Raw genomic sequence first — 25,844 nt, forward strand, 5'->3', positions numbered from 1 at the left:
TGGGAGTGCAGCTGGGCTCTGCAGATGTTTCCCCACATGCCTGCGTGGTCCTTGGGGTTTAAGCAGAAGATTATTCCACTGCCTCTTGCACCTCATGCTTTTCAATTATGGGCAGAGGAGGGGTAGGTGGCTTTTATTGACCCAACCACAGAGGGAGAAAAGATCCTGATGCCTTTTTAAGCATTTTATGGCTCATTCTAGAACTCACCTTGGGGGCTGAGTCTTCTTCCAGCAGCTCAGCAGGACAGTTGTTATTGCAAGTTTACAGTGTAAAGGCTGTCAAGTACTTCCCTAGATCCTGCAGCCTGCTTACAACAGTGGGGAGAGGTGGAACTTGGGGTCTGGGCCAGGCAGAGGACACAGAGAAGTGCTGGAAATGGACTTGCTGAGATTTAGGGAAGGGGGATATTCCTGGCATTGGAGCAGGGTGGTTTCCTCTCTTTCCTCCCTGATTTGGGAAGGATGCTGGAGATACTTCACATCTCGATGTCCTGCTCCATCCAGTGGCATGGGGCTGTCTGCCAGCCCAGCTGTGGCACCAATGAACATGCCTGGGGGCTGCCAGCCCCACCCCATCCCATCCCATCCCATCCCATCCCATCCCATCCCATCCCATCCCATCCCATCCCATCCCATCCCATCCCCTCACGGCATTTCTAGCTGCTCCTCTGTCATGCCCCAGCTCTCCTCATGCCCAAATTGTCTCTCTGCAGTGATGGAAGGCAGGAGGGATCAGTGTGAGGTGCCCAGGGATCCCAAGTACCCCGACTGTGCTGGGAAGGTGGAGGTGAGTCGGGGTTCCCTGTCTGGGAGAGGGTCTCCAGCTGGGATGGAAGCTGCTGGGAGGGGAAGGGCCCAAAGCAGTGACCCTGGGGCTTAAACTGGGAAGGGCAATGGGGAATGGGATGTTCTCCAGAAGAAAGTGATTGTTAATATTGGAAAGGTGCAGCCCATGGAAGGAGGAGGAGCAGAGCCAAAGTGTGGAAAGCAAAGCAGGGCTCTGCTTTGAAGAGAAAACACAAGGGAAGTGTCCAACCTTCTCTGGCAGCCTTTGCTACAGAAATGGGGCTGTTTGCACCCAATAATACCCTCCCCAAATGTACCTTTAGCTGCAGTGGTACAAGGCACTGAAGCCACAGACTGCAGCAGAATCAGCAGTGACACCACCTCTGCCTGCAGCCCTCCCTGCCTGCAGTTTGTGTGCTTAGTGCCAGAAGCGCGGTGAGGAGGAAGCTCTGTCACATCATCTCTGATTATCTGGAGCATTCCCTGGTGCCTGGGGAATAAACCCAGCACTGCCCAGAGCAGCAGCACCTTGTTCAGGTGGCCAGGACCTCCATCTCAGATTTGATGTCCTGCCTGACCCAACCTGCTCTTCACACCGGAACGCAGCCTGGCACTTGGCCCAGAGCATGATGGCTTTGTCAGAGAGCATATTTACATCAACTAATTAAAAGCATCACCCTTTTCCCTCCTCTTCCCAGCCTGCTTCAAGCTCAGGCTTCTCCAGGGCTGAGTCTCCCTGAAAAGATGTTGAAGGGTATAAGAAAATTATATGGGGGGGCTGGATTTTCCACTTCCACGGGTGTTAGCCATCCTTTCCTTCCACGATTTGAGTAAATTCAGGATGTAATGCAATTGTGGAAGGCTGTAATCCCATCTCCCCTCCTGGTGATTGCTGCGCTTTACAGCTTGGGCACAGCAACCTGTCCCTGAGCAGATTTGTTTTTGTAGTTGAATTAGGAAGAGGCTGGCAAGAGCCGTTGTGGGGGGATGATAAATCGCTGCTCTGGTCCCTGGTTATTCTCCTCGGTGTGAAATCATCCCTGGGGACTGCTGGCAGATCTATCTCCCTGCCCTGCTGCTCCAGGGGCGGTGAGATCAGTAGCTCCCCAGCAAAGCCAGCCAGAAGAAATCCCTGTGGTTCATCACTTCCTGGGGATTAATGGCTGTGCCCCCAGGGAAGGCTGGAACCAGTGCCAGAAACCCAGGGAGCCCTCAGCAAACCCTCCTGGCCCTTCCTCTGCCCGGCATCCCCTGGAGGCACCGAGTGGGCGAACATCAGCCCCGTGCCACTGGGGCTGGGTTTGCAGCCCTTTCTCCACGATCTGCCCTTCATCTTTATCTCCCAGACAGAAAAAAGGGGACGGAGAACAGAACTTTCCCACAGCAGGGGCAGCTGGCAGGGCTGGCACGTCTCCTCTGCGAGCCCCACGTGTTTCTTTGCCCCTTGCAGTGGATGAGGGCCCGCTGGACCTCTGACCCCTGCTATGCGTTTTTTGGCGTGGATGGCACCGAGTGCTCCTTCCTCATCTACCTCAGCGAGGTCGAGTGGTTCTGTCCCCCCCTGCCCTGGAGAAACAGGACGGTGGCCGTGCCCTCGCCGCCGCCGCCACCACGGGCACAGGTAAGGTGGGCCCAGCATGGCTTCTGCTGGGCCAGGGGATTTTTGGGGGGAGGCATCAGCGTGGAAGCTGCTGGAAATAAACGTTCAGTGTCAGCCTTGATGCCTCTGGTGGGTTTTCACAGAGCCACAGGATGGTTGGGGTTGGAAGGGATCTTTATGGGCACAGGGACACGTTGCAGTAGGACAGGCTGTTCCAAGCCCTGCCCGACCTGGTTGTGAATGTTTCAAGGGATGGAGCATCCCCCACCTCTCTTTGCAAGCTGTGCCAGTGTTTTATCACCCTCACCATGAAAAGTTTCCTCTGTACATCTAATCTGAGTCAATTCTCTTAGTCTAAAGCCATCGTTCCTTGTCCTGTTGCAACAGGCCCTGCTAAAAAGTCTGCCCCTGTCTTTTTATAAGCCCCTATAAGTACTGAAAGGTTGCAAGAAGATCTCTCCGGAGCCTTCTCTTGTCCAGGCTGGACACCCCCAGCTCCCTCAGTCTGTCTCCACAGCCGAGATGCTTCATCCCTCCCATCACCTTTGTGGCCTCCTCTGGACCCACTCCAAGACATCCATGCCTTTCCTCTGCTGAGGAATCTGGGCTCTCATGAGAAGCCCTGGGTGCAGTGGGATCCCTCTGGGATTTGGGGCACGAAGTGGAGGGGCTGTGACGGCTCCAGGGGAGCAGGAAGGACTCACATCCCCTCTGCTGGATGGACAAACCTCCCCCAGGCGGCGGGGCAGCCCAGGGGCTCCTCTGGCAGCCGCTTTCCCTACACTCACCGTGCAGAGCGTGCTCCTTCCCTAGGCAGCTTTCCGGAGGGACCTGGCTCGCCTGCTGGAGCTCATCGGCACGGGCAAGGAGTCCCTGAGCTTCATGAAGAAGAGGATCCGGCACCTGGCCCAGCAGTGGCTGCGGGCGGCGCGGCGCCTCGAGGAGAAGCTGGCGGGACGGCAGCGGGACCAGAAACACGTACGGGGAGCAGACCGGGGAGCTGAGCCCGGGGTCAGCTGGGGTGGGAGGAAAATTCATTTATGGAAGCGTGTGGGTCTGGAGGGTTGGTCTGCTCTCCATGGACAGGACTCCAGAGGTGTTGTGTGGTGTTGTGCACACAACGGGCGTGTCCCTGAGAGTGGCCTGCTCTCTGTGGGCCCGCAGCGCTCCCCCAGTTAAAGTCTGGTCATAAAGGTGAGATCCCGGTGCTGCTTTATTCCAGGGCAGAGAAACAGCCTCCAGTGTAGACCAAGAATGAGAACGGAGATCGGGCTGAGGGCACAGGGTTATAAACGAGACACATTGGGCAGTTCTGAGGGTCAGGGTCCGATAGGGATGGGGAAGAGTGGTGCAGAGGGGTAAATAGGATCCAGGGGCACTAATGGAATCACAGGGGTGGAGTACTGTGGCAATAGAGCCACTGGGGTTCAAGGGAAGGAAGAACATTCTAGGAGGGGTGCATAGATGGTGAACAGGGGCTGAACAGGGTGACACAAACTTAACAAACCAACAGAACAACCAAACCTGAGAGATACTAACATGTGGCTTCAAAGGCCCGTGGGAGGAAGGTTTTCCTCACCCTAATCTAGAGCGGTGTTTCTCCTGGTGTCTGCCTCCGTCCCTCCGTGGCTGAGGCACAATAACTTTGGTGTCAGGCCCCTGGGCCTCCACACGCAGGCATTTGGGATGTGGCAGGACTGCTGTTGCTGAGCAGTGGGGTAGATTTTGGAAACAGGTCCTGGTGGGTGGAGATGGTGTCCAGCTGCCATTGGAGTCTGACAGGTCTCCTCTGAGGATAAGCTGAGGTTCCTGGCCCTCGTGTTGGTGTTTTTGTTGTGCCTTTTCCTTTGGCCCCTGTGTCCTGGGAAATCCAGCCCCAGCCCATGGTTCAGACATGGAGAACACGAGCCAGGCCCCGGGACACAGAGTGGCCGTCAAAGGGAGCTGCCAAGCTCTGACCACTGGGTCTCTGCTAATTAGACATAGATCATTTGTCTGCACACCTGACTGAGCTTCCTGAGTAATTACAGCTTGCACAGGAGCTGGAGGGAATCAGGGACCACAAGTCATTCTGGGCTGGAAAACCCAAATTGTCCTTTTCCCCAGTGCTGACCCCTGTCCTTGTCTCTGCAGATCTTGATCCACATTGGCTTCCTGACGGAGGAGTCCGGGGACGTTTTCAGCCCGCGGGTGCTGAAGGGAGGCCCCCTGGGTGAGATGGTGCAGTGGGCTGACATCCTGGCTGCCCTCTTCATGCTGGGACACAGCCTGAGGGTCACGGTCTCCCTGAAGGAGCTGCAGAGGTGGGTGCTGGGTTGCATCGACGTCTTGGGTGGAAGCACCAGCTCTGAAAAGGCTGGGGGAGGCTCTTTGCCCACCTGCACCTCAGAGAGTGCTGGTGCTGTACTGTACCACCAGCCCCGTGGCTAGGAGAGATCCCATCCTTCTATATCCCAGGAAAGTGGGAGGGACTGGTGTAAAAAGCGATGCTTTGCATGGAGCCGATGGGGACATATCTGGAGCAGGGCTCTGCCCTGTGGCTTCAGGGCTGGGTGTGAGCAGAATGGTTCCCTGCTGCCAGCACACAGCATCACCTGTGTCCCCTGACACCTGCCTGGAGCTGGCCAGGGCAAAGCTCCCTTTCCCACCCCATTGCCCAGGGATGCTCTCTGCTGGGCTAGTGGCCATGTGGCTTCAGGATGCGCTGCAGGTCGCTGGCTCTTCCCACCATGCATGGCTGCACTCAAGCCCCGGGGCTTTGCTGGTGTTGTTTGAGCAGTGAGTGTGCTTCCTCCCTCCCTCCCTCCCTCCCTTTCTTTCCCTCCCTCCCGGCTCCACCACAAGGCAAGCAGCTGCCGTGGCTGCCTAGTGGAAGCTGCATCCCTTGCAGAGGGTGCTGGCCTCCAAGTTGTCCCTCCTCAGGAGGTGCTGGAGGTGACTTGGGGACCTGTGGGGAGATTTGCTGCTGCTGGAGGCACTTCCCAGAGAGGGATTGGCTCTTTCTGCCGTGGGACATGGGGCAACACGGGGTGAGAGTCTCCAAGAGGGACCAACATGAGGCGGCCAAAGAGGGAGAAGCTAACAGTGGGCCCTGTTCCTCTCTGCTGACGCCGTTCTGTTGTTACTGGGCTGACACTGCTGCCTTCTGTCACCTCCTATGGCGTGCTTGCCTCCTCTGAGACATCCCGAGCGGAGGGCGAGTACCAGGGAAATTGCAAATTAGACGGGTTATAAATCAAGAAGAGCCTTGAAGCTGCCTCGGGGTTGGGCAGGCTTTGGGAGATGCTAAGCCAGCACTGGCCACATAATGAGCCATGTGGAAAAAGGAGTGAAAAAACCCCAACAATCCTGGAGAAAAACAAGAAAACCCCCCAACCCAGCCCCTCCAGCATTCAGAATTAATGAATGCAATTAACTCCTAACTAATTAACTCAAAAAAACCCCGACAAACAAAACCAAAACAAAACCAAACCGAAAAACTGCCGGCCCTAATGCAAGAGGTAGGCATCTCCTCAAAGAGGTGGGAATGACGTGCTAAATAATACCCGTGTGCTCAAGGATGAAAGGCGTTAATGGCTGGGAGGGTTGTGTTGTGTTGTTGTTGTTGTGTGGCTCTTGTTTGTGTTTTTTAATGACGAACCTCACGGTGGTTGTTCAGGGAGGGGAAGGAGCTGCCGGCGTCTCGGGGGGTGGTTTTGCAGCCCCGTTTCCCTCCGCGAGTGACTCCGGCGAGAGCTGCCCTGCTGCCCGTAGTATTTTGCCTTTGCCAGAAGCCTGGGAGCTCCCACGTCACTTGGCAGCGATGAGAGCTTCTCTTCTGACACGGGTCTGGATGTGTCCCTTGGGATGCCTGGGAACGGCAGCTCCGTCTCTTCCCTTTTGTAGTGAAGCGAGCGAGCCGGGCTGGGGCTGCACATCTTCTCTGTGCCCCAGAAACTGTCCCCATCTCCCTGAGCTCGTGTCCTGTGCCTGGCTTCGGTGATGTTTTAAATGCTGGACACCCACATCAAGCGCTCACTTTCATATTAATGAGCTGGGGTGAGTGGAGGCAGGACCTGGGGATGTAATCGCGTCCCCTCTGTCCCTTTGGAGACCAAGCCCAGCGCTTGGAGGGTCACCCCGGCACCTTCGTGCAGCCCATCAAGAGATGAGTAAATGTGGGTGGCACGAGGGGGGCAGAGGTTCAGTGCCAGGGGAGGATCGGGTGGTGCCAGCAATCCTGGTCCTGCCTGCAGATCCCTCAGTAACATCCCTGCTGCTGGGCTGCTGCCTCTGAGGAGTGCTGGGGAGAGCTTTTGCCTCACCAGGAGCCAGTGGGAGGCTTAGCAGAACATGTGTAATTAGTCCCGAGGTGTGCTAAGAGTTAATCTTGGGCTCTTCCAGCCTTGGAGGGGGTTTTACCTGTAGCCACAGCTTTGGGGAGGGGTTGCAGAGAGCCAGGGATGCACAAAGGGCCAGGGCTGGGCTGCAGGGATGCAGCAAAGCTAAATCCCTGTCACTGGGGAAGTGACAGCCCAGGCACTCTGATTCCTTATCCCTCCTGCACCGTCCTGAAGCAGCAAAGCTTTGCACCTCTGTAGACTGGGCCTGAATTTCTCCTCTCCCATCCTGGCTGTCTCTTGCTGACCTTGCATCAGGACAGGCAGCAGTGTTGAGCTGGGTTTGGGGGTATTTTGCTCCAGCACTGTGAAACGTTGAATCCATCCTTGTGTATTTTTCTTTGGCAACCCCTGCTCTTTTCTCTTTTCATGGCTGGGAGCTGTAGCTGCTCCAGCCCAGCAAAGCCTTCACTGGAGCCCATAAATTATTCAGCACAGATTAACCTCTCTCCTGATTTTTTTTTTTTTTTTTTTTTTGTCTCTTCAAATTTCTGAGCTGCTTTTTCTGCATGTATTGATCATTGGCAAGGGATCACTGGAAGATTTGCCTGCATACACTTCAGCCAGTGGTTATCTGAAGAGCTGTTCATGATTAGCATCTGTATTGATTGCAATGCAGCAGTGCGTGGATTGGGGCTGGATTGGGTCAGGAGTGCTGAGGATCAGAAAAGTGAAGAAGTCAAAAAAGCTGGTGATGGAGGGCTGGGGGTGAAAACATGTTGGGAGTGTGACAATGTGTGCTGGACACCTCTCCCTGCCCAGCAGTGAGGGGCAGGGGTGTCAAATGGTTCTACCTCTGGTTTAGGGACCGATGCCAATCTGGAACAAAGATAAGGAGCTCAGGGAATCTGCAGGCTTCATCAGCTTGGTGCTGTCCAAATGTCCCTGTGAGGTCTGAGGTCACAGCCGTGGAGCTCAGCCCTGGTTTTACAGCACCAGTTTATTTGGGTTATCTTTTACCCACTACAGACTTTAAAGATCTGTGAATTCCACTGCTGAGTCCTACCAGGGGCTGTTTTTTCTCCTGTAGTAGAGCTAAGTGCAGGTGTTTGTTCTCCTTTGAACTCCCAGTGAATTTGTGAGCTGCTTCTGGTGCCTCTGGAGAGGCAAGGGGTGAAACACGGGGTTATCTGTTCCCTTCCAACCCAAACCATTCCGTGTTCCTATGTGCATCTTCCCAGGAGGAAAACGAACTGCTGAGCTGGAGCAGCCAGCCAGGAGCTGTTTTCTCTCTGAGATTTGTACTGGGTGGGCAGCCAGCAGCATTTTGAGCCTTGTCTTGAAGCAGGGAGGGAAGAAACATCCGAAATTTGAATGCCAACGCTTGATTCTTGCCGAAGACCCCTGGTGCTGTGTTGGTAGCCCAAAAGTGCTTTCAGGGAGGTGAGAATCCAGGCCAGTGTTGGTGTTGTTGCTTGCTAGGGGAGGAGTGGGAAGTGCCTGAAAGCTCTGAGTTGGGTTGTTAATGAGGCAGCTCATGAGTAGATGCTGGAAAATTACAAGCAGCATTTTGGAGCAATGGCTGTGCCCGCAAAAAAACCCCAAACAAAACCTTTAATAAGCGGAGGCTTTTCCTCTGGAGCACCCGTGCCCTGGGGTCAGGCAGGAAGGATCCTCTCAGCCTTTTTCCCTGGGAGAAGCAGCACAAGGGTCACTCCTGGATGCTCCAGCTCCTACTCTCATCCTTGAGCCATGGGAGTGGTCATCTTGGCATGTCCAACTGCTTTTCTGGGACTAGGGGGGAGGCTGGGGGAGAAGGGGCTGCAGAGCCATGAGCTGCTGGGGAGTTCAGCAAAGCACTGAAAGGTGCTTTTCTCAATGGTCCCCTCGAAATTAACTGCTCATAAAGCAGGACAGAAAGTCGAAGAAAATGGGATTTGATGCCTCTTGGGGTCAGGGCTTTACAAAGTGTTCCCGGAGCTTAATTGCTCCTGTGTCAAGTTCTGGGCTCTTAATTCTGGTCCTGGCAAAGCGCTGGATTTGAAGCACGTGTCTGTATCCTGTGCTGGCAGCCACCTCCCTGCTGTGTCCAGTGTGTCATTTGGGTGCTGAGCCACCCTTTCTGTGCTGGGGTGGGGTGAACGGAGCCCTGGGGTGGGACAAGGCTCTGCTCCCACTGCTCCCACTCTCCTCTCAGTGCCTGGCACACAGCGAGAGCTGCGATTTTCCTGCGCTTTCCATGCTCACCGAGGTGCGCTCAGGCTGCAAAAAGGGCCATTCAGATGGAAACACCATGTCCAGAAAGCACATTTCTAATTGTCTCCTGGCAGATAAAAGCCATCTTTCTGTCTTGCATCTGTTCACATGAAAACCTGCGCCATGCCCAGGCTCTGGCTTCGCTCCCCTCGCCAGCTGGCAAAACCAGTCCTGCTGTTGTGTGGGAGAGAAAGGAACTGCTCGTGGAAACAGCCAGAAGTGGCCAGTTCCATGTGATCCTGATGGAGCTGCATGGAAAGGCTGTGGATTGATCAGCTGTGCACCAGTGGGGAGGAATCTTCAGCCTTTAATGGAGCATCAGGTGCTCAAATCCAACCTAGCCTTGGACACACCCATGGATGGGGCAGCCACAGCTTCTCTGGGCAGCCTCTGCCAGGGCCTCACCACCCTCACAGAGGAGCATTTCTTCTTTTTTTTGGAGCTGGTGGAGCAGCTGGGACAGCAGGAGAGCAGCTCATCTGTCCCAGGGTCTGCCCAGGCACCACCAGCACGTGAGTGCTCCGTTTCTGCTGCTCCCCGCAGGAATCCAAGTACTGATTTCTCCTTACCCGGGAAGTTCCTTCAGACTTGCTGAATCTGCGACCAGAAAGAAGTGTTTGTTCTGGCACCGTCCTGTGCATCTCCAGGTCTTGGAAATAAATAAATGGATTACTGAACTTACCCACTGGATGGGCAGGGCTGTGTCACAGAAGATCAACGAAGGACCAGAGAAACAGTCCAGGTGCACCTTGCAAAAGTGAAACCATTGCAGGTGCTGAAATTGCTTGGAAATCCTCATTTCCAGTGTTTGTTCCAGCAGGGGGAAGAGCTGAGAGCAGAGGCCGGGCAGCAGGATGTTCATTTTGTGGGCTTAGATTTGCACTTGTTGATTGTGATGTGGTTGTCACAGATCCCTGGAAGCTGCTCAGGCCTGGCTCTGGCACCTTTGATCCCTGGGTAACATCCCAGTTCCTGCTGGGCTCTTGCAGCCATGGAGAAGACGAGGGAACAGCGAGGACAGGATCCCTGCTCTGCTCTCAGCTGTGCTGATGGCAGCAGATGTGGGCAGAGAAGATGCAATTAAATATAATACAGAATATTGGCCCAGGCTACCAGGAGATGCCCAGGAGATCCATTTAGTGCTGGACTCCTCAGCACCAGGAGTGATAACGTGGAAAGAAACGTTGGGCTAATTTGAAAATAGGTCAATGGGATGTAAAGATAACCCCGCAGTCATCTGACTCCAGAGCGCCTGCACCGTGCCCAGGGAGGGGACAGTCCCCTGGTTGATTGAAGTACCTCTGAGAGGAAAATAGCAGGACAAGAAGCTGCTGGAGATTTATTCTGGAGTAGGCACAGCTGGTGGAGGCAGCTGGCAGAGAGAAGAGCTCGGCATCCACTTGGATCGGGGCCGCTCCGGCTGCTTCCTCCCAGAGAGGAGCCAGGGCTCTGATCCGGGATTTGGGATGGGCTGAGCCCCTGGGTCACCAGCCAGAGGTGCTGAGCTGGTCACCACCCATGGCTGATCTGGGAGGTTTCCCCAGGGCCTGGGATGGGGTGATTTCCACAGCAGGTCCCTGGGCTGTGCTGGCGGCGAAGGCGGCGTCTGCGCTCATCAATTTTATTTGCGTAATTTCAAGCGCCATTAATAGTACATGGCACAAGGAAAAATCAGGGAAATTGCACTCCAACCATGAGTGAAATTGGGTTTAGTAGAAAATTAGTTGACTTAACTGGCAAATGATGAAAGCCTGAATAAAGAATGTTTAAATAAGGAGGAATAAAAAAAAAAAAAATTCTCCCCCCACCCCCATCTCCGAGGTGCAGGCTGGATTTGCATGAGCGGAATATTAAAATCAGTGGTTATAAAGTGTTTAGGGAGGATAAGGGGGCTAAATGAAGAGATGTTCTGCTCAAAGCCACTGCTCCTGCTCTCAGAGCTATTCCAGCCACGTAGCCATGGCACAGGGAGTATAAATGGATGTGGCGAGTCCTGAGCACCTGGAGAGGGGATGTGTGGCAGATTGCGGTGCTTGATGGGAGCTGAGAGAGTCAGACCTGCTCTTGCCAACTGGTGGGAACTTTTTTGGAGGCTTCAGTATGAGTTACAATAATTGCTGCCTCCTGCAGCCCCTCGTCAAGCTTGGTTAGGGCTTCCTTAAATTACAGATTATTTTGTAGTGCAGTGGCTTGTGTGACACGTACCAGCTAGAGGATGGTGTGCGCTGCAAGCGCAGTGTAATGGTTTGGGGATTTTTAGTTAAATACAAGGTTTATGGATTGGTTCCACCACAGTGCAGGTTGGTGTAAATCACTGTTTGTCTGATGGCTGAGGAAAAAGCAGCACCGTGTGAGCCAATGTGTTGTTTAGAATTCCATCTCTACAAAATCCGGGCTTAAAAATTCCTCTCCAGCCTTCCTGGGAGGTTGAGCCTCCTTGGTGCCCTATTTATTGTACCGAGGTGGCTGTGGGAGGTGAGAGCCTTTCTATTCCTGCCATCTCCCCAATCAGTCCTGTCGTGTAAAATTGTGCATAAAAGTGACAAAACTGCAACCTGTTCTTCCTGCGGCATCCCCGGCCAGGCTGCCCTGAGCTGATGCTGAGATTCCTTGTGACAAGAGCAATGAAGCAGCTGCAAAAGCAGCTCTTCATCTTAAATTGAAATTCTCTTTTTTTTTCCTGGCTTTGGCCAGCGAGGTTGTTCCACATTTACACATTTTCTGGAGTCCTTGTCATGGTCAGGAGCTTGGGGTGACCCTTCACCGGTGTCAGGTTGGGATGGAGCTGGAAGAAGGATCTTGGTGCTCAAGGACTTGGAGCCACATCAGAATCATAGAAAAGTCTGAGTTCAGGGGGACCTTTTAAAGGTCTTCTTGTCCAAACCCCTGCAATGAGCAGGTGCATTTTCCACCAGATCAGGTTCAGAAGAAAAGTGAAGTGTGGCCAGGAGCCAACCAAGAGCCTTTTATCATATTTCTAGTGGCCAACTAATTTCTGGCTCTGTGTGGCTCTTTCTGATGTTAGTGAGAGACTGGAGAGCAAATACTTGTGATAATTGTGTCCCTTGGCTTTCCCTGGATGGGAAAGCCATTGGTTTCCTCTGGAAACAGCAATGGGATTGATAGATGAAATGCTGAAGGGCTGCAAGGGGTGAGGACTTATGGAAGTGCTCCTCAGAGGATGGACCCTGGGGCCCTGGGTCCGTCTGAGCTTCAGCTGAGGAACAGATAAACCCCAGGTAGGGCTGGAAAGGGAATTCTCACGTTCAGAGGGGAAAATGCAGAGAAATTAAGAGAACCAGTCAGAGAGGTCACAGAGAAGGGAAGATTCAAAGCCTGAAAGTCTAAAACCTGACCAGAATTTTATTCCTTAAAGAAGAGATAATACCTACAGGCAGGGCTGGGATAAATTCCCATCTCCAAATAGGGGTTAGGAGTAAGTGAAGAGCCCAGAAGAAAACAAAGACAGACGTCCTGGCAGGCAGGAGCTAAGGGTGAGATTTCACAGTGTCTGAGCTCAGACTTGTGAAATAAAACAGGAATTCCTCAGCCTTGTTGGAAGGACTGAGAATGAAACGGGACAACTGCGTGGTGGGAGTGAGACAGCCTGGGTGGACCAAATCAGCTCAGCAGTTTGGTTTCCCATGAGGATGCTGTTGCTTTTTGGGTGTGAGTGGAGTTATGAAGATGGAAAATTATCATCTTTAGGAAGAAAAACAAAATACAAGAGCATTAAAACCGCAGAGTGAATCAGCCTCTGAGCAAACTGGCACTGGGAAATCGCAAGTACAAGCAACATGGATTTTTGAGAAACCTGCTGAAGCTGGAAGGTGTCACAGGGTTTGTTTTTTTTTTTTCTGAGAAGGAGGAAACATGGTCCAGACAAGCAGATGGGCTGTCAGGCTGACATCAGTGGTACACTTGGTGGAACAGCTTTGGAGAGAGGGATTCATCAGTTCACAGAGGTAATTGGAAATGGAAGGAGACACGCCACAGGTTTACCAGCCCTGTGTCGTGCTGGATTAATCACATCTCGCCCTGGCAGCGAGGTAACTGATGGTCTTGATAAAGAGATTGCTGTCAGTGGAGTTTATCTGGATTTCCATAACGCATGTTATCCACTGGAGGAGGGAAGAGGGGCTGTGTGGCTCTTTGTAAGGAACTGCCTGGAAACCCCCTGAGTGAGACCCAGGGCCCAGCTGCCCCTGTTTTATGGAATTATTTCATAAATGGGACGAAAAGTGAGAAACATGAATGAAACATGGCCAATATCCAAGGACAGGCAGTGCCAGCAGAGTCAAGGAGAAGCTGAGAGTGCTCTGGGATGTGGTGGGTAAGGACTGGAATAAGAAAAACATTCCAGGGTGTGCTGAGCGGGATGTGGAGCAGGGAACAGGGAGCTTTGGGCTCAGCTGGGAGCCTTGCAGGCAGAGAGGAGAGGAAAGATGTGGCTTTACAAGTCTCACTGGTGTGACTGCAGTGAAAGTAAACGAAATCTGGTGTCTTCAACAAGAGAGGTCCAAGAGAGGGTGTGTGGTGACTGGGATGCTGGTGAGCCCTGGCTGGGAATGCTGTGCCTCACAGTCCATATGGGAAGAGCAGGAACTCAGCTGCAGCAGGTGCAAAGATGGGGAGGGACCAGAACTCTCCAGATCTTTGGCCTGGGAAATAAAAACTGGGGTGAGGAGAACGATCTGCCTCCCTCTCCATCAAAGAGAAGCTGTTTGATGGCTCCTGCTCAATGCCCAGCAGGGAGAGGAGTGTTTGAGTGCAGGGCTTTGGTGGTGCTGGGGGCTGATCCCTCCTGCTTCTCCCCAGTCACTTAGGGGTTCCTCCAGGACGGGGGAACTGCCCCTTGACCAGCCCTCTGCCTTTCGACCTGATTTACACCGACTACCACGGCCTCCAGCAGATGAAGCAGCACATGGGGCTCTCCTTTAAGAAATACAGGTAAGCAAAGCCACTGCCTGCTCTTGTTCTCCATTTCATTAATTAGCAAGCAAAGACTAATGCTAATGACCAATCCGAGGAGCCAGACCCTTTGATTTTACGTTTGATTTTTGCCTGCCTTGTGCCTTGTTGTGTCCCCTGCTGCCTCGGCACGAGGCATTCTGAGCCTCACATATTTAGGATAAAACCTCATTAAAAGAGAGAAAGTTGGGGAAAGACCAAACCCTGCAATGTGTGCTTCCGTTCCATTCCTGCGGCCAGGGGTGGGCACAGCATGGAAGGGAGTGTGAGCCTTGGGAATTTGTAGGGAGCCCTGTCCCTAGCTCCTTGAGCATCAAGACGAATGTCATCATCCCCTGGTACATCACCAGGCAGGGAAATCTGCAATTTAATTTAGTGCTGATAGACCTGCTATTTATTACATTTTTTCCCATCTCTTCCACTATCCTACACAATTTTATTAGAGAGAAAAATGACAAGCTGCGTTATTGCTTTTATTATAAATGCATTTGCTCCTGCATTCAGCTTGTTTTGTTCTTCCCTTGCTTGTTGTTCCTCTTCTCTCCTCAGCCTTGTGCTGGTAGTGCCTGCCTCAGCATTCCCAGGATATTGGGAAAGGCTTTAATAAGCCTTTGGGGGAGGCTCATCACTCTCACAGCTGTCAGGGAGCTGAGGGTCCCGCAAAGGGAAACTGCCCTGTCAAGCAGTGTTGGGAAGGGCTCCTCGGGATGCTGCTGCACCCTCTGCTCGGGGCGCAGACAGGGGACAAGGTTCCTGAGGACAGCAGGTGTGCTCAGGCGGTGTCTGCCCCGCAGGTGCCGTGTCCGGGTCATCGACACGTTTGGGACAGAGCCGGCCTACAACCACGAGGAGTACGCCACGCTGCGCGGGTACCGCACCAACTGGGGCTACTGGAACCTGCAGCCCACACAGTTCATGACCATGTTCCGTAAGTGGTGCTGCCTGGGGCGGCTGCCTGGTGATGCCTCAGGTTTGAGCTTTGATGTATTTCAGGTTCTGTGCTGCCCAGGGGTGCAGCTCTGAGCTCACAGTCAGTGTCACTCAGCTCTGCACAGAGCAGGGACACAAAACAAATCCTTCTCCTGCTGCACATCAAGGACAACGTTCAGGCCCAAAAGCACAAACAAGGGTGGGCTGAAGGGAGGAACAAGAAGGATGGGACCTCACAGCCTGGAGCTGTAATTGGAAAATTAAACCCCAATATGCAAATGGACCAAAACTTATCAAAGTGTGAGACCTCGTGACTGTTTGTGCATTTTGTGACCATTTTGGGTCCATTTTGTAACCACTTTGAGTCTACCTTGGGTGTAGCCCTGGCCAGGCTCTTGTCCTGCCCAAGGTGTATCCTAAAGGCCTTTCAATAAATACCTACTTTATTCTCCAGCTCTGTCCAGTCTCTGTTTCAGGTCCGCCTTCCCAAGGCATCACTAGAACAGAGGCTAGACAGAGTTAAAAGGATAAAGTGGGTATTTATTAAAGGCCTTCAATAGTTACACCTTGGGCAGTGCAAAGCCTTGCAGAGGTCCAAGATGGACAACAGTCATGAGTTTCTCAGACAGATGTAACATTGGTCTATTTGCATATCCCGAGTTAATTCTCCAATTACAGCTTCAGGTAATGAAGCCATGTTCCCTCAGTTTGCTCCCCCCAATTCACTTTTGTCTGTACTTTTGGGGGCCCGAGGCAGTGATGGTGACCCTGGTTCTCAGGCCTGGAAGGATTGTTTTGTCTGACCAAAATGTGAAGAGAACTTACTAACACTCCATATGGAGTTCAGAGTTATACACTAATGCAGTACAAGGTCTGAAAAACATAAAAGCTAAAAACAAAAGGCATCAGTGGGGGCTTGCCAGGGTGGTTCTGGGGTTCTGAGATCCTCCATGAGGTGATGCTTGGGCAGTGTTGTCCTCCCCGGCTCCGCTCCTGCTTCCCCCTGCCGGCAAGGAGCTCCTGCTGGGCCACCTCTTGGGCTACAGAATGATCCAGGGAGAGAGAGCAGGCTCCTTCCACTGGTCCAGCACAGCCAGGGCACAGTCAGCAGCTTCCAGCTGGGGTGGTGCTGGTTGCAGAGCCTGGTTTGCTTTCAGCTGGCATTCTGAAGGTGAGAGCAGCTCAGTGATTGGGATTTGCCTGTGCCATGGATGGGAGAAGTCCATGTCTGAAAGGAGCCCAGTGTCCCACTGGCTGCTGGGTGACTCAAGCATTGCTTTTTCCTGGCTGGATAAAGCCCCTCTGGCAGCCTTAAAAACGCCTCACTGTGTGAAGAGCTGCTCAGGTGGGTCCTGAGCCCTGCATTCCATCAGCTGCTTGGATAGGGATTCAAGCTCCATTTTCCTCCACGCTCCAGCAAGGCTCTGGAGCCGGGCTCATCTTAGGCTGTATCCCCAACCTTGGTGACATCCCAAAAAACATCCCTCCAGCCACGTGTCTCCTTCCCTTGGTGCCCACAGCTCACACACCTGACAACTCCTTCATGGGCTTCGTGTCGGAGGAGCTCAACCAGACCGAGAGGCAGCTCATCAAGGCCAACAAAGTGAGCAGCATGGCCGTGGTGTATGGCAAGGAGGCCAGCATCTGGAAGGTGAGTGTCCTGGGGCTGCTGGGGACAAGCCAGGCAGCAGGGGGGGCATAGACAGCCTCTGGCTCTCACCCCGAGCTGTGGAGATGCAGATCTGGGTGTGTTTGTGGAGGATCATCCTTGTCCCGGGCCTGGGGGAGGGACGTGGCACATCCAGAGCCTCCCACAAACAGGGAGAGGCTGGTGGGACGCTCCTTGCTCTGGGGGATGCTTCCTCCCAGCAGGCTCTGAGGCTGAGGATTTCGTATTGATGATTTTATGTAATTAATTATAATGATTGCCACTAATTAATTGCAGTGATTGCTGCATTATGATGGGGATAGTTTGTGTCTGCTTTCAAGCAGTCTGTGAAAAGGGGTCGTGCTCCCCAAGCCTGGAACACCTCGGGGAGAGGGGTGGGTCACTGCATGGGGACAGCCCCTCCAGCCCCCAAAACATCCCCAGATGTGCGTGCTCCCCCCATCTGATCCAGAGCTAGCAAGCTGCTTTTCCTTCCAGGGCTGTAAAAAGGAGCTAATTCTCATTGTCTGTTGATTTATTTCTATTTTTCCCTCTGTGCACCGCCTGGGGCTGCTCCAGTTGCAGGTACTGTACCACACCAGCTGCTGCTGGGCTTTCCCCTGCGCCTCTTCTCGGGAAGAGAAAATGTTTTTGTCAGAGTCGACTTTGCCTTGATGTGGGCTTGGTCCTCTGGAGCTGCTGGGATTGATGTGGGTTGATGCAGTGGGGGCTGTGCCTCCTCCCCTTCCCGGCTTTCCTGATTAGCAGCTGCTAATTAGCAGGGATGCTTGTGGTGAGCCAGGATCCAGCCAGGACATCTCCTCTTTACTGGTGTTTGTGGGTTTTCCATCACTGCCCAGGTCTGAGAGCAAATCCTCCCTGCCTCTGCCTGGCTCGGGGGCTCCCTAAAAGCCCTGCTGAAAGCTCCTATATCTCCTTTTAGGAGAACTGCAACATCTTGTCTTATTTTTCTACCATTCCCCTGCCCTTTCTTATCCAGAAGTTTCCTCGGAGCTTAGTTAAGGTAATTTGGGAAGGCACTAAAGAGAGTTCAAACCCCGGAATGGACATTTCCCTCCACCCCGGGTGCTACAGGCATTTGCTGCTATGAGTCAGAACTCACAAACAACATCAGTTTTCCCCAAACTGCAAATTTGAGGTCATTTATTCCTGGGTGAAGAGGCTGGGGCTGGGCCTTGCTGGCTCCTTGAGGCCAGGCTGCCTGGCCTTTGCGTCCCATCTTGTACCACTCCATGGTACATAAAAAAGGGAATAAAGTTGTTGTTTTTTTTTTTTTTCCTTATTTTGAGTGATTTTGAGGTCTAGAAAGGCAAGGACCACCTCCATCTTCTGGAGCCAGGTGCTTATTTATCAGCCTCGGACCAAACACCCTCTCCAGAGCAGAATGTTTTTGACATTTAGAAACATTTCATTAAACCTCCCTTCCTTTTATTTCTCATCTCCTACCCCTCTGAACTTCTTGCCTCTGGCTCACAAAAGGAGCTGAAGTTTTAATAAGCTAGGAAAGCCTTGGAGAATTCCAGGGATCCATGGCCGAGGGCAGAAATACAGCATTTGAGGAGGCTTTAAGGCAACATAGAGAGTTTTCTCAAATTCCCCATTTATAACTCCTTATTCCCCCTGGTCTTTGCTCTTTTGGGGCTGTTGCAGCACTGGAAAATCCAGCATCCAAAGGATGGGCCCTTTGTGGGTTTTTTCAAGCGAAAAAAAAAAACCATTCTGCAGTAGAGAAATTCTTAAAATGAAAGGCTGCTTTGGAACAAAAGGAGGGAAGCCTCCAAGAGAAGAAAATTGATGACCTCCTTCATTCTCCAGGTAGTGAAACAGGATTAATTCTGAATAAGAAAATCCTAGGAACTTGTTACTTGGAATAAGAGGCAATTAGGAAGCTCTGGTCTTTGCAGACTTCCTTCTGAACTCTCTGAAGCCTTTAATTCAGCAGATCCAGAGTGGAAGTTGCCGTTGGAGGGGACAGGGAAGGCAGGAACTTGATGATCAGAGTGATGGATCCCGCAGCCATTCGGGCTCTCCAGGAGCCTGGGGCAGTCCAGGATGTGTTTCCAAGGAATGAGGAGGGGCGGGTGGGGATTTTGCACTGCTGTGGGTCTGCCTGAAGCATGGCAGGTGCTCCGGGACAGCAGTTTGAGAGTTAACCCCCCCAAAACCATGTGGGGGGGAGATCAGACCCCATCCTTTGGTGTAGTTCACGTCTGCCTTCCTCCCCAGGGCAAGGAGAAGTTCCTGGCCATCCTCAACAAGTACATGGAGATCCACGGCACGGTTTATTACGAGACACAGAGGCCGCCCGAGGTGCCGGCCTTCGTGAAGAACCACGGGCTGCTGCCCCAGCACGAGTTCCAGCAGCTGCTGAGGAAGGCAAAGGTGGGTGAGGGCACCCCAGGACCCCGTCCCCTGCTCCTCCCAGGCTTGCAGGCACTCCCAGCTGGGATAATTAACCACGAGCCTCTCAGCCGGGATAATTAGGCAGGAACGGAGCAGAGCACATTTCAGATCAAGATGTGTCTGATGAGTTTCTCCTTGCACACTGTCCACAGGCAGAAGGCAAAGTTTCCTCATTAACTCACTTATTGCTGAGTGGGGTGGGGTTTGGCTTTTTTTTTGGGTTTTTTTTTTCACCTTATAGCTGTGATAAAAATAAACTTGGAGATTCTTGGAGTGTGTGGGTGTGGACGCATCCCTGTCGCCTTCAGCTGGTGCCTGGGGGAAATATTCCAGATTTACCAGCCCGAACAGCTTTGGCAAAGCAATGTTGCTCCGTGCAGGGCCAGAGTGAGGGTTGTGAGCGCCATGGAGGGGCTTGCAGCCCCTGGACACTCCACGGCTGAGCAAAGTGGGCTGTGCTTGATGGAAAAAGGGGAATTTTGAGCCCAGTTTGTTGAACCCCGTTAGAGGCTCGGCGTGCAGGAGCAGAGCAGCAGAGAGGGGATGCCGGTGGGTTCATCTGGGAGGTTTCCTGTTGCCCTGATTTTTCAGCCTTCTGATTGTTTTCATTTCTACTGGAGCTTTCTCAGGCTTGTGACAAAAACAAAGACTGATGTTTTTGTAAGCAACACATTCCTTCCAAGGGGAAGGACAAATTGATGGACTTCTAAGTTGTCCGCGAGGGTCAGAGAGATGTCACTCTTGGCCCCCAACCCCTGAGCAGATTCCAAACCCTATAAAAACCCCAAATCATAATAAACTTCCTTCTTTCTCATCTCACATCCTGACGGGTGAGCGTGGTTCGTTCGTGTCCTCGAGCGACAGTTTCCCTGCGGGGGAAAAATCCCTCAGCAGCTCTGTGTTTCTGCCTTGCAGCTCTTCATTGGCTTTGGGTTCCCCTACGAGGGCCCGGCCCCGCTGGAGGCCATCGCCAACGGCTGCGTGTTCCTGCAGGCCCGCTTCAACCCTCCCCACAGCTCCCTCAACCACGAGTTCTTCCGCGGCAAGCCCACGTCCAGAGAGGTAAAAGTGTGCTGTGGGGGCTGCTTGGAGCCTTTTTGGGGCAGCCTGGGGAGGAGCAGCTGCTACGCCGAAGTTGCTTTTTTATTAATCACGATTTCCTCCGTGGATGTCTGCAGATGGGGTCCCCCGTTGGGGGATTGGCCTTGGGTGCTGGAGGTTTGGGGTTTCCAAGGGGAAGGTTGTGCAGGAGCTGTCTGCAGACCCCCAGCTCCTTCCCCACCCAGATCCCCACCCTGCTCCCAACCCAGGGCGATGCTGCCCATCCCTTTGTCCCCCCAGAGGGACACCGGGACCTGCACAGTGTGGCAGGGCTATGAAATCCCTCCCCAGGCTTGCCCATCGCTGGGAATTCAATCTAAGTAGAGCAGGAACTCTTTAAAACTTAAAGGCTTGAGAAAATTGCCTCTTTTATTATTAATAAAGTGGATAATGCAGTGCAAGGCTCCCTGGCCGAGCAGGGAGCGAGCTGGGGAGGGCTGTGCAGCCGGACTGCGCTGTCCTGCCCCCCCTGACTGCCCCATGCACCCCCTGAATTAGGTGTTAACACCCGTGCACCCCCCAAATGACGTGTTAGCACCCATGCACCTCCGGAATTAGGGGTTAAAACCCATTCGGGTGAGGCTGGGGCTGTACCTCAGCCTGGAGCCGGGGTGGCAGCCCGGGGCGAGGGCTGTGAAATGCCTCAGGGTGTTTATGTGCCGGAGGGAAAAGAGGTGATCAATCTGCCGGGAAAGAAATGAGGAAGGACAGCAGTGAGGAGGATAAACCGTACAGCTCTTCTTCTCCAGCTGGTTCAGGCCCCTCTGTGAGTTTTTGTGGTGCCCCCAAAACACCTCCTCTGCTCGGCAACCTCTCTCATCCCTTCCCAGAGGAGATCAGGGCTGAAAAGGCACCTCAGGGCTGAGACAAAAGAGGCAGAGCAAAGATTTTTGAGTTTTGATCCTCAAAAATCACCCGGGTGGGCAGCCCAGGGAAAAGCAAGGATGTCAGTACCTGTGGAGTATCAGGGTGTGGGCTGCCTGTGGCATCAGGGTGGTGCAGCTTCCAGCACTGCTCTCTCCCAGTGCCAGACTCTCCCAGCCTTCAGTGGCAGTCAGTTTTCTCCCTGCCTTGTTTCTAGAGCTGGCAAACCTGGCAGATGTGGTGCCTTCACACACCTTCCCTGCTTTGGTGTGGTTTTACCATCCAGACCCACAGAACGGCTCAGGTCAAGGTTAAATTGTTCCTGTGTTACAGAGATGGAGATATTCCAAGCTGCAAAAGGAATTCAGTGTTGTTGGGAATGGGGCATCCCAGCCCAGTGGGAATTATAGCACATCATCCTGAGGCTGGGGAGCAGCTGGATTCAGAGGAAACCTTCTTCCAGCACTCCCTGTTGCAGTGGGTTAAACCCCACTGTGTCTGTGAGGCTGCTGCTCCTCTCTGCCGTCCAGCTGTGAGCAGGAAAGCAGCAGCCATTCCAGCAGGGATCGCAAAATCCAGCTGGCACCGCTGTGTTTCAGGTGTCCTCCCAACACCCATATGCTGAAGACTTCATTGGGAAGCCCCACGTGTGGACTGTTGACTACAACAACTCCGAAGAGTTCGAAGCTGCCATCAAAACCATCATGAGGACACAGGTATGGCTTGGAGCAGTTTTGGGGTGACCTCCCGGCTGCTGGGTTTGGACAAGCAGCAGCAGATGTTGGAGCCTGGCTGTCCTTTTCAGACATTAGTTTCTTTTCCTTTCTCCTTTGGATTTTTTCATCCTTTCCTGCGGCCCCAGGGGCACACGTGCTCCCACCTTGCTTTGGCACTGAGCATTGTAGGTGTTCCCCCAGGGCAGAGCTGTGCCTTTGAGGGATCCCTTGGGAATCCTGTGGGTAGGCCTGGAGCAAGGGGAGGCTGAGGTCAGGTTTGGGAGCAGGAGGATGAGGTTGCTGGAGGTGTAGAGCAGTTCTGGGAGCTGGTGTGATAACAAAGATAAACGCAGAGAGCCGCAGCCCTCTGCATCTGCCTTTCCCCCGTTTCACTGATCATTACCTTTGGATGGAGCAAATCGATGGGAATAACTTCAGGAGTTGCCTCTGTGAGGGATGTAAGGAAAGGGGAGAACCCCAGGGAAGGCAGCACTCCTGCTGTGCCCACTCTGGAAATGCTCCCTCATTAATATTTACCTCCCACCCTGTGGCAGAAGCCTTTCAAGTTGTCCAAATTATTAAAGTCAATTTTCCTGGAGGGGAGGAAAGTGCTGATGGCCATTTTGCTGGCAATTTGCTTCACCTGGGATGAGCCCTCCTCTCTCGGGGACAGGGATGTGCCGAGGAACCCGGGCTCAGGGCTCACGGTGTTGGGTGGGATTTGGGGGGCACAGGTGTGATGCTGGTCAGAGAAGGCTCATCCTTGCTTTTCCCTGCATCAGAAGCTGCAGAGGTGGGTGCCTGTGGCAATCTGGGACCTGATTCAGGTAACTGTGGCCATGCCATCACCCTGTGTCTCACCTCCTCGAGGGTGATTACTGCAGCTCTTCACCTCACGCTCATTTTCTCTGTGAGTTTGTAAAGACTGATCAAACCCGACTTAGGAAAACAGTTGTTGTTTTGCACATTCATTCCCGTATCTCGATTGGAATTAAATTAAAAATAATGACATCCCTGCTGCTGCTGCGCTGCCAGGCCAGCTGTCAGAGCTTGACCCTCCACCATCTGGGCTGGAGACAGCCCTGAAGTGAAGGAATTGCTGTGGGCGGAATGCTGGGAGCTGTTCTGGGGGAGAGAAGGAATTTTTTCAGTTTTTTTTCCAGAAGAGAAGAAAGAAAATAGTGAAGCCTGGTGCTGCTGTGCTGTTAAAATAATTAAAGAATGGTGAGATTGAGATGGAGGAAAGGGCTGTGCTGGTTCCTGGGCAGGTGTGTTGTGTTGCTGCAGTGGTTGACTGGATGTGCACCAGGTCATTTAGGTGCTTAATGGTCTGGTTAAAAATTAAAGAACTAAAAAGGATTTTAGGGATGGGGTTTGGTGGTATGATAGGCACTGGGCAGGAGGAGCTGGTGTCCAGAACTGGGCACTGACTGGACTGTGCTGCTGCTGTGCCCATCCCTGCAAAAGGTCTGGGCAAAACCCCCAAACCAAGCTCCTGTCTCAGCTCTTCTCCTCATCCCCACTCTGGGATCAGGACCCCACTCTGCGGTGCCCTCCCACAAAGCATCCCAGCCTCTGGAATTACCCTTAGCTGCTGGAAGTCCTAAATTTGCCTCAAATTAACAACTCCAGTCACTGAGGCCTCATTTGCACTGTGACAGGAGGTGGCTCTGGAGAGGAGGGATTCCTTCCCACCAAGGAGTTAATCCACAACTCACCTCTCTGGGGTTTTGGAGACATTGTACAAATCCTCGCAGAGCAGAGCAGGGAGTGAGTGTGAATAACTTACAGCAGCCTCTTTTCCCCCCCACACGCCTTTTTATCTTTTAAACAGAAAGGTCTGCTTTATTAGAGATGCTGTCAAGGCAATTAAGCCTAAAAATTGACCTACCTTACAGGTTTAAAAGCCTTATTATGGGCTTTAGCTCCAGGAGTCCATGGGTGTCTTGTCTTTAAAATACTGTTTGTTACAGCAGGAATTGAAAACAAGGGCATTAGCAGGAGGAGCTGCAGAAGGATGGTAGCTGGGCAATTTAGTGTTCCTGTTCCCAGCCAGTAACTGGAGTTTGGAGAAATTATTTTACTGACTCCTTTTTTTCCCCCGTGAAGGCAAAAATGGGCTGTTCTGTTATTGGAATATCTAATAAATTTGTCTGTGTTTCAGAATAACCACCATCAATTTATTTTTTTTTCCTGTCAAAACATTTCATTTCAAAATTACTGGAATGAAATACTACGGTTTTGTTTCCCATCTGCCTGCCTTTGTTTGGAAATACCCTGCCAATTTATTGAAAGGAATGCTGGATCTGAAATGATGCATTTCCCTTTGCTTCACCAACTCAGACAGATTGAACCTGAAACACAACATTTTCCCCCTCCCTGACGGGAGGAAAACATTGGAAATTGAAAACTGTCCTGAAATTGATTGTATTTAGGGATTTTTTTTTTTGTTGTCCTATGACCGAAAAATTACATATCCCACAGATGTTTTGCATCTTCTAGGCCAGAACTCGGTAAGACATTTTTGAGGATAGGGGATCTTGTGGGAAACCTGGCTCTGCCATCAGGTGGAAGCTGTGCTGGGGACCAAGAATGCTGGGAGCCTGTCTGGGAATCTGGGAGCTGGTTCATGAACCTGGCAGTAATCCTGGTGTGGCTGAGCTGACAACAAGCTTGCCCTGCTTTGGTCGGAGGGGGATTTGCTGATTCTCAGCAATATTTTAGTGTCACTGCAGCACCCCAGTTTCTCCTGCTGACACCCAGGGCTGCAGCTCGGGGCAGGCTGTGCCATCCCACAGCCCCTGCTGGGCTGGCAGCGCTCCCCAGGCACAGAGCTGGCTGCTGGCTTTGTGCAAGCAGAGCAGTTGGGATGCAGCAGGCATCCCTCCCAACCTAGTTCTGCCTGAAAGAAACTTCTTCCTTCTGGAGGCAGAGCTGAATCATGCCTGGGATGTGGCTTGGGTTTGCAATCTGTGGTCTTTTTTCCCCCAAGAACAGCCCTTGTGCTGCCCTCTCTCATCCTTTCGGAGGTGACACTCGTTCCAGGTCACCCTCCAGCTGCTGGGCAAGGTTTTTGGCAGGCTGTGTCTCTGACATTCATCTCACTTGGAGCAGTTCTGGGTTTCCCTGATGGTTTGCATCCCTGGCCTATTTATAGGGAAAATCAAAACCAGGGAAGCACCAAACCCCTCTATCCCAGAGATCAAATCTCAGCGCAGGGACAGGGGGCAGAGGGAAAAGTGGTGTCCCCCTGGGAAAGGTGATGCTGGAGGCTTGTCCCAGTGATGGATTCCATCTTTTATCCGGGCTTAGAGGCTGGATGAAGAGAGAGGTTTGCAAGCACCACCATTTTCTGGGCCTTCAGCTTTTCCCGTTGTCAAAACCAGTCCTCACACACGCAATTTAATAGACCCAATATTCTGGTGTAGTGAAGGGAGAAGGCTTCATTATATTAAAGTCAAACATACAGGACTATAATGGAAAATTATACATTTCAGACTATGCCTGAAAGAGCGGCACATTAAACATCACAGTGAAAATAGCTGGTTAAAATGTTCCAGCCTGCTGTTACGTGCCAGCACAGAATTGCATTATTTTTCTACTTATTTGTCTGATGACGTGCAGATATTTTTCCGCCCCGCTTTCTTTTCCTTTTGAATGAAGGACACTTCACACTCCCTTCCAGCTGGAGGCTCTAAACCCAGGCCTCTCGTGGTGGCATCCCCATGGGACACCAGTGACTCCCTGCTTGGCTGACGGAGAGAGCACTGGGGCTGGGGAGCTCTGCCTCTGTGCTCCCCACCTGAGGAAAGGATGGCAAAGTCCATCTTACCAACCCTTCCGTTCCCTCCCATGCCATTCTGCAGTGGGATGCAGTGATCCCCACCTCAGAATCCCCTTCCTCCTCCCCCTCCCTCCCAGGGCTCTGGGGACATCCTGAGCTCCGGATGTGAGGAGTGCCATTAACAACGTGGCTGTTGAGAAGAGGCCGAGCCTGTCAGATTTTAATTAAACAATTATCTTCTCGAAATTGGCATTTTCTCAGTCCTGAGTGCACGAGCTGAATCCCAACAAAACCTGGAGAGGGAAGTGAGAGCCTTTGGGGGACCCCCTGAGAGGGAGAGGGGCTGGAGGAGCAGGGGCTGCAGTGGGCTCCAGCCCACTCCTGATGCCCAGGGATCCCACAGGGCCCCTGGGAGCCTGGAGAGGTGGGCTTGCACCTGGAGCAT

At 52.6% G+C, this 25,844-nt stretch overlaps 1 protein-coding gene across 1 annotated transcript in view; it reads left to right on the forward strand.

The window, feature by feature from the left end:
* MGAT5B (alpha-1,6-mannosylglycoprotein 6-beta-N-acetylglucosaminyltransferase B) overlaps positions 1-25,844 on the forward strand; it is a 67,688-nt gene that overhangs the window by 37,524 nt on the left and 4,320 nt on the right. Inside the window, exons 5-14 of the mRNA XM_066200589.1 lie at positions 714-787; positions 2,237-2,407; positions 3,200-3,364; positions 4,520-4,689; positions 13,780-13,911; positions 14,727-14,860; positions 16,383-16,513; positions 18,758-18,913; positions 19,850-19,996; positions 21,499-21,615. Of these exons, the coding sequence (XP_066056686.1) occupies positions 714-787; positions 2,237-2,407; positions 3,200-3,364; positions 4,520-4,689; positions 13,780-13,911; positions 14,727-14,860; positions 16,383-16,513; positions 18,758-18,913; positions 19,850-19,996; positions 21,499-21,615 (1,397 nt within the window). The remainder of the gene's footprint in view (positions 1-713; positions 788-2,236; positions 2,408-3,199; positions 3,365-4,519; positions 4,690-13,779; positions 13,912-14,726; positions 14,861-16,382; positions 16,514-18,757; positions 18,914-19,849; positions 19,997-21,498; positions 21,616-25,844) is intronic.

Source organism: Chamaea fasciata, unplaced genomic scaffold (genome assembly GCF_029207755.1).
Source record: "Chamaea fasciata isolate MVZ Bird 193981 ecotype frontalis unplaced genomic scaffold, bChaFas1.0.hap1 SCAF_19, whole genome shotgun sequence".
Lineage (NCBI taxonomy): Eukaryota > Metazoa > Chordata > Aves > Passeriformes > Sylviidae > Chamaea > Chamaea fasciata.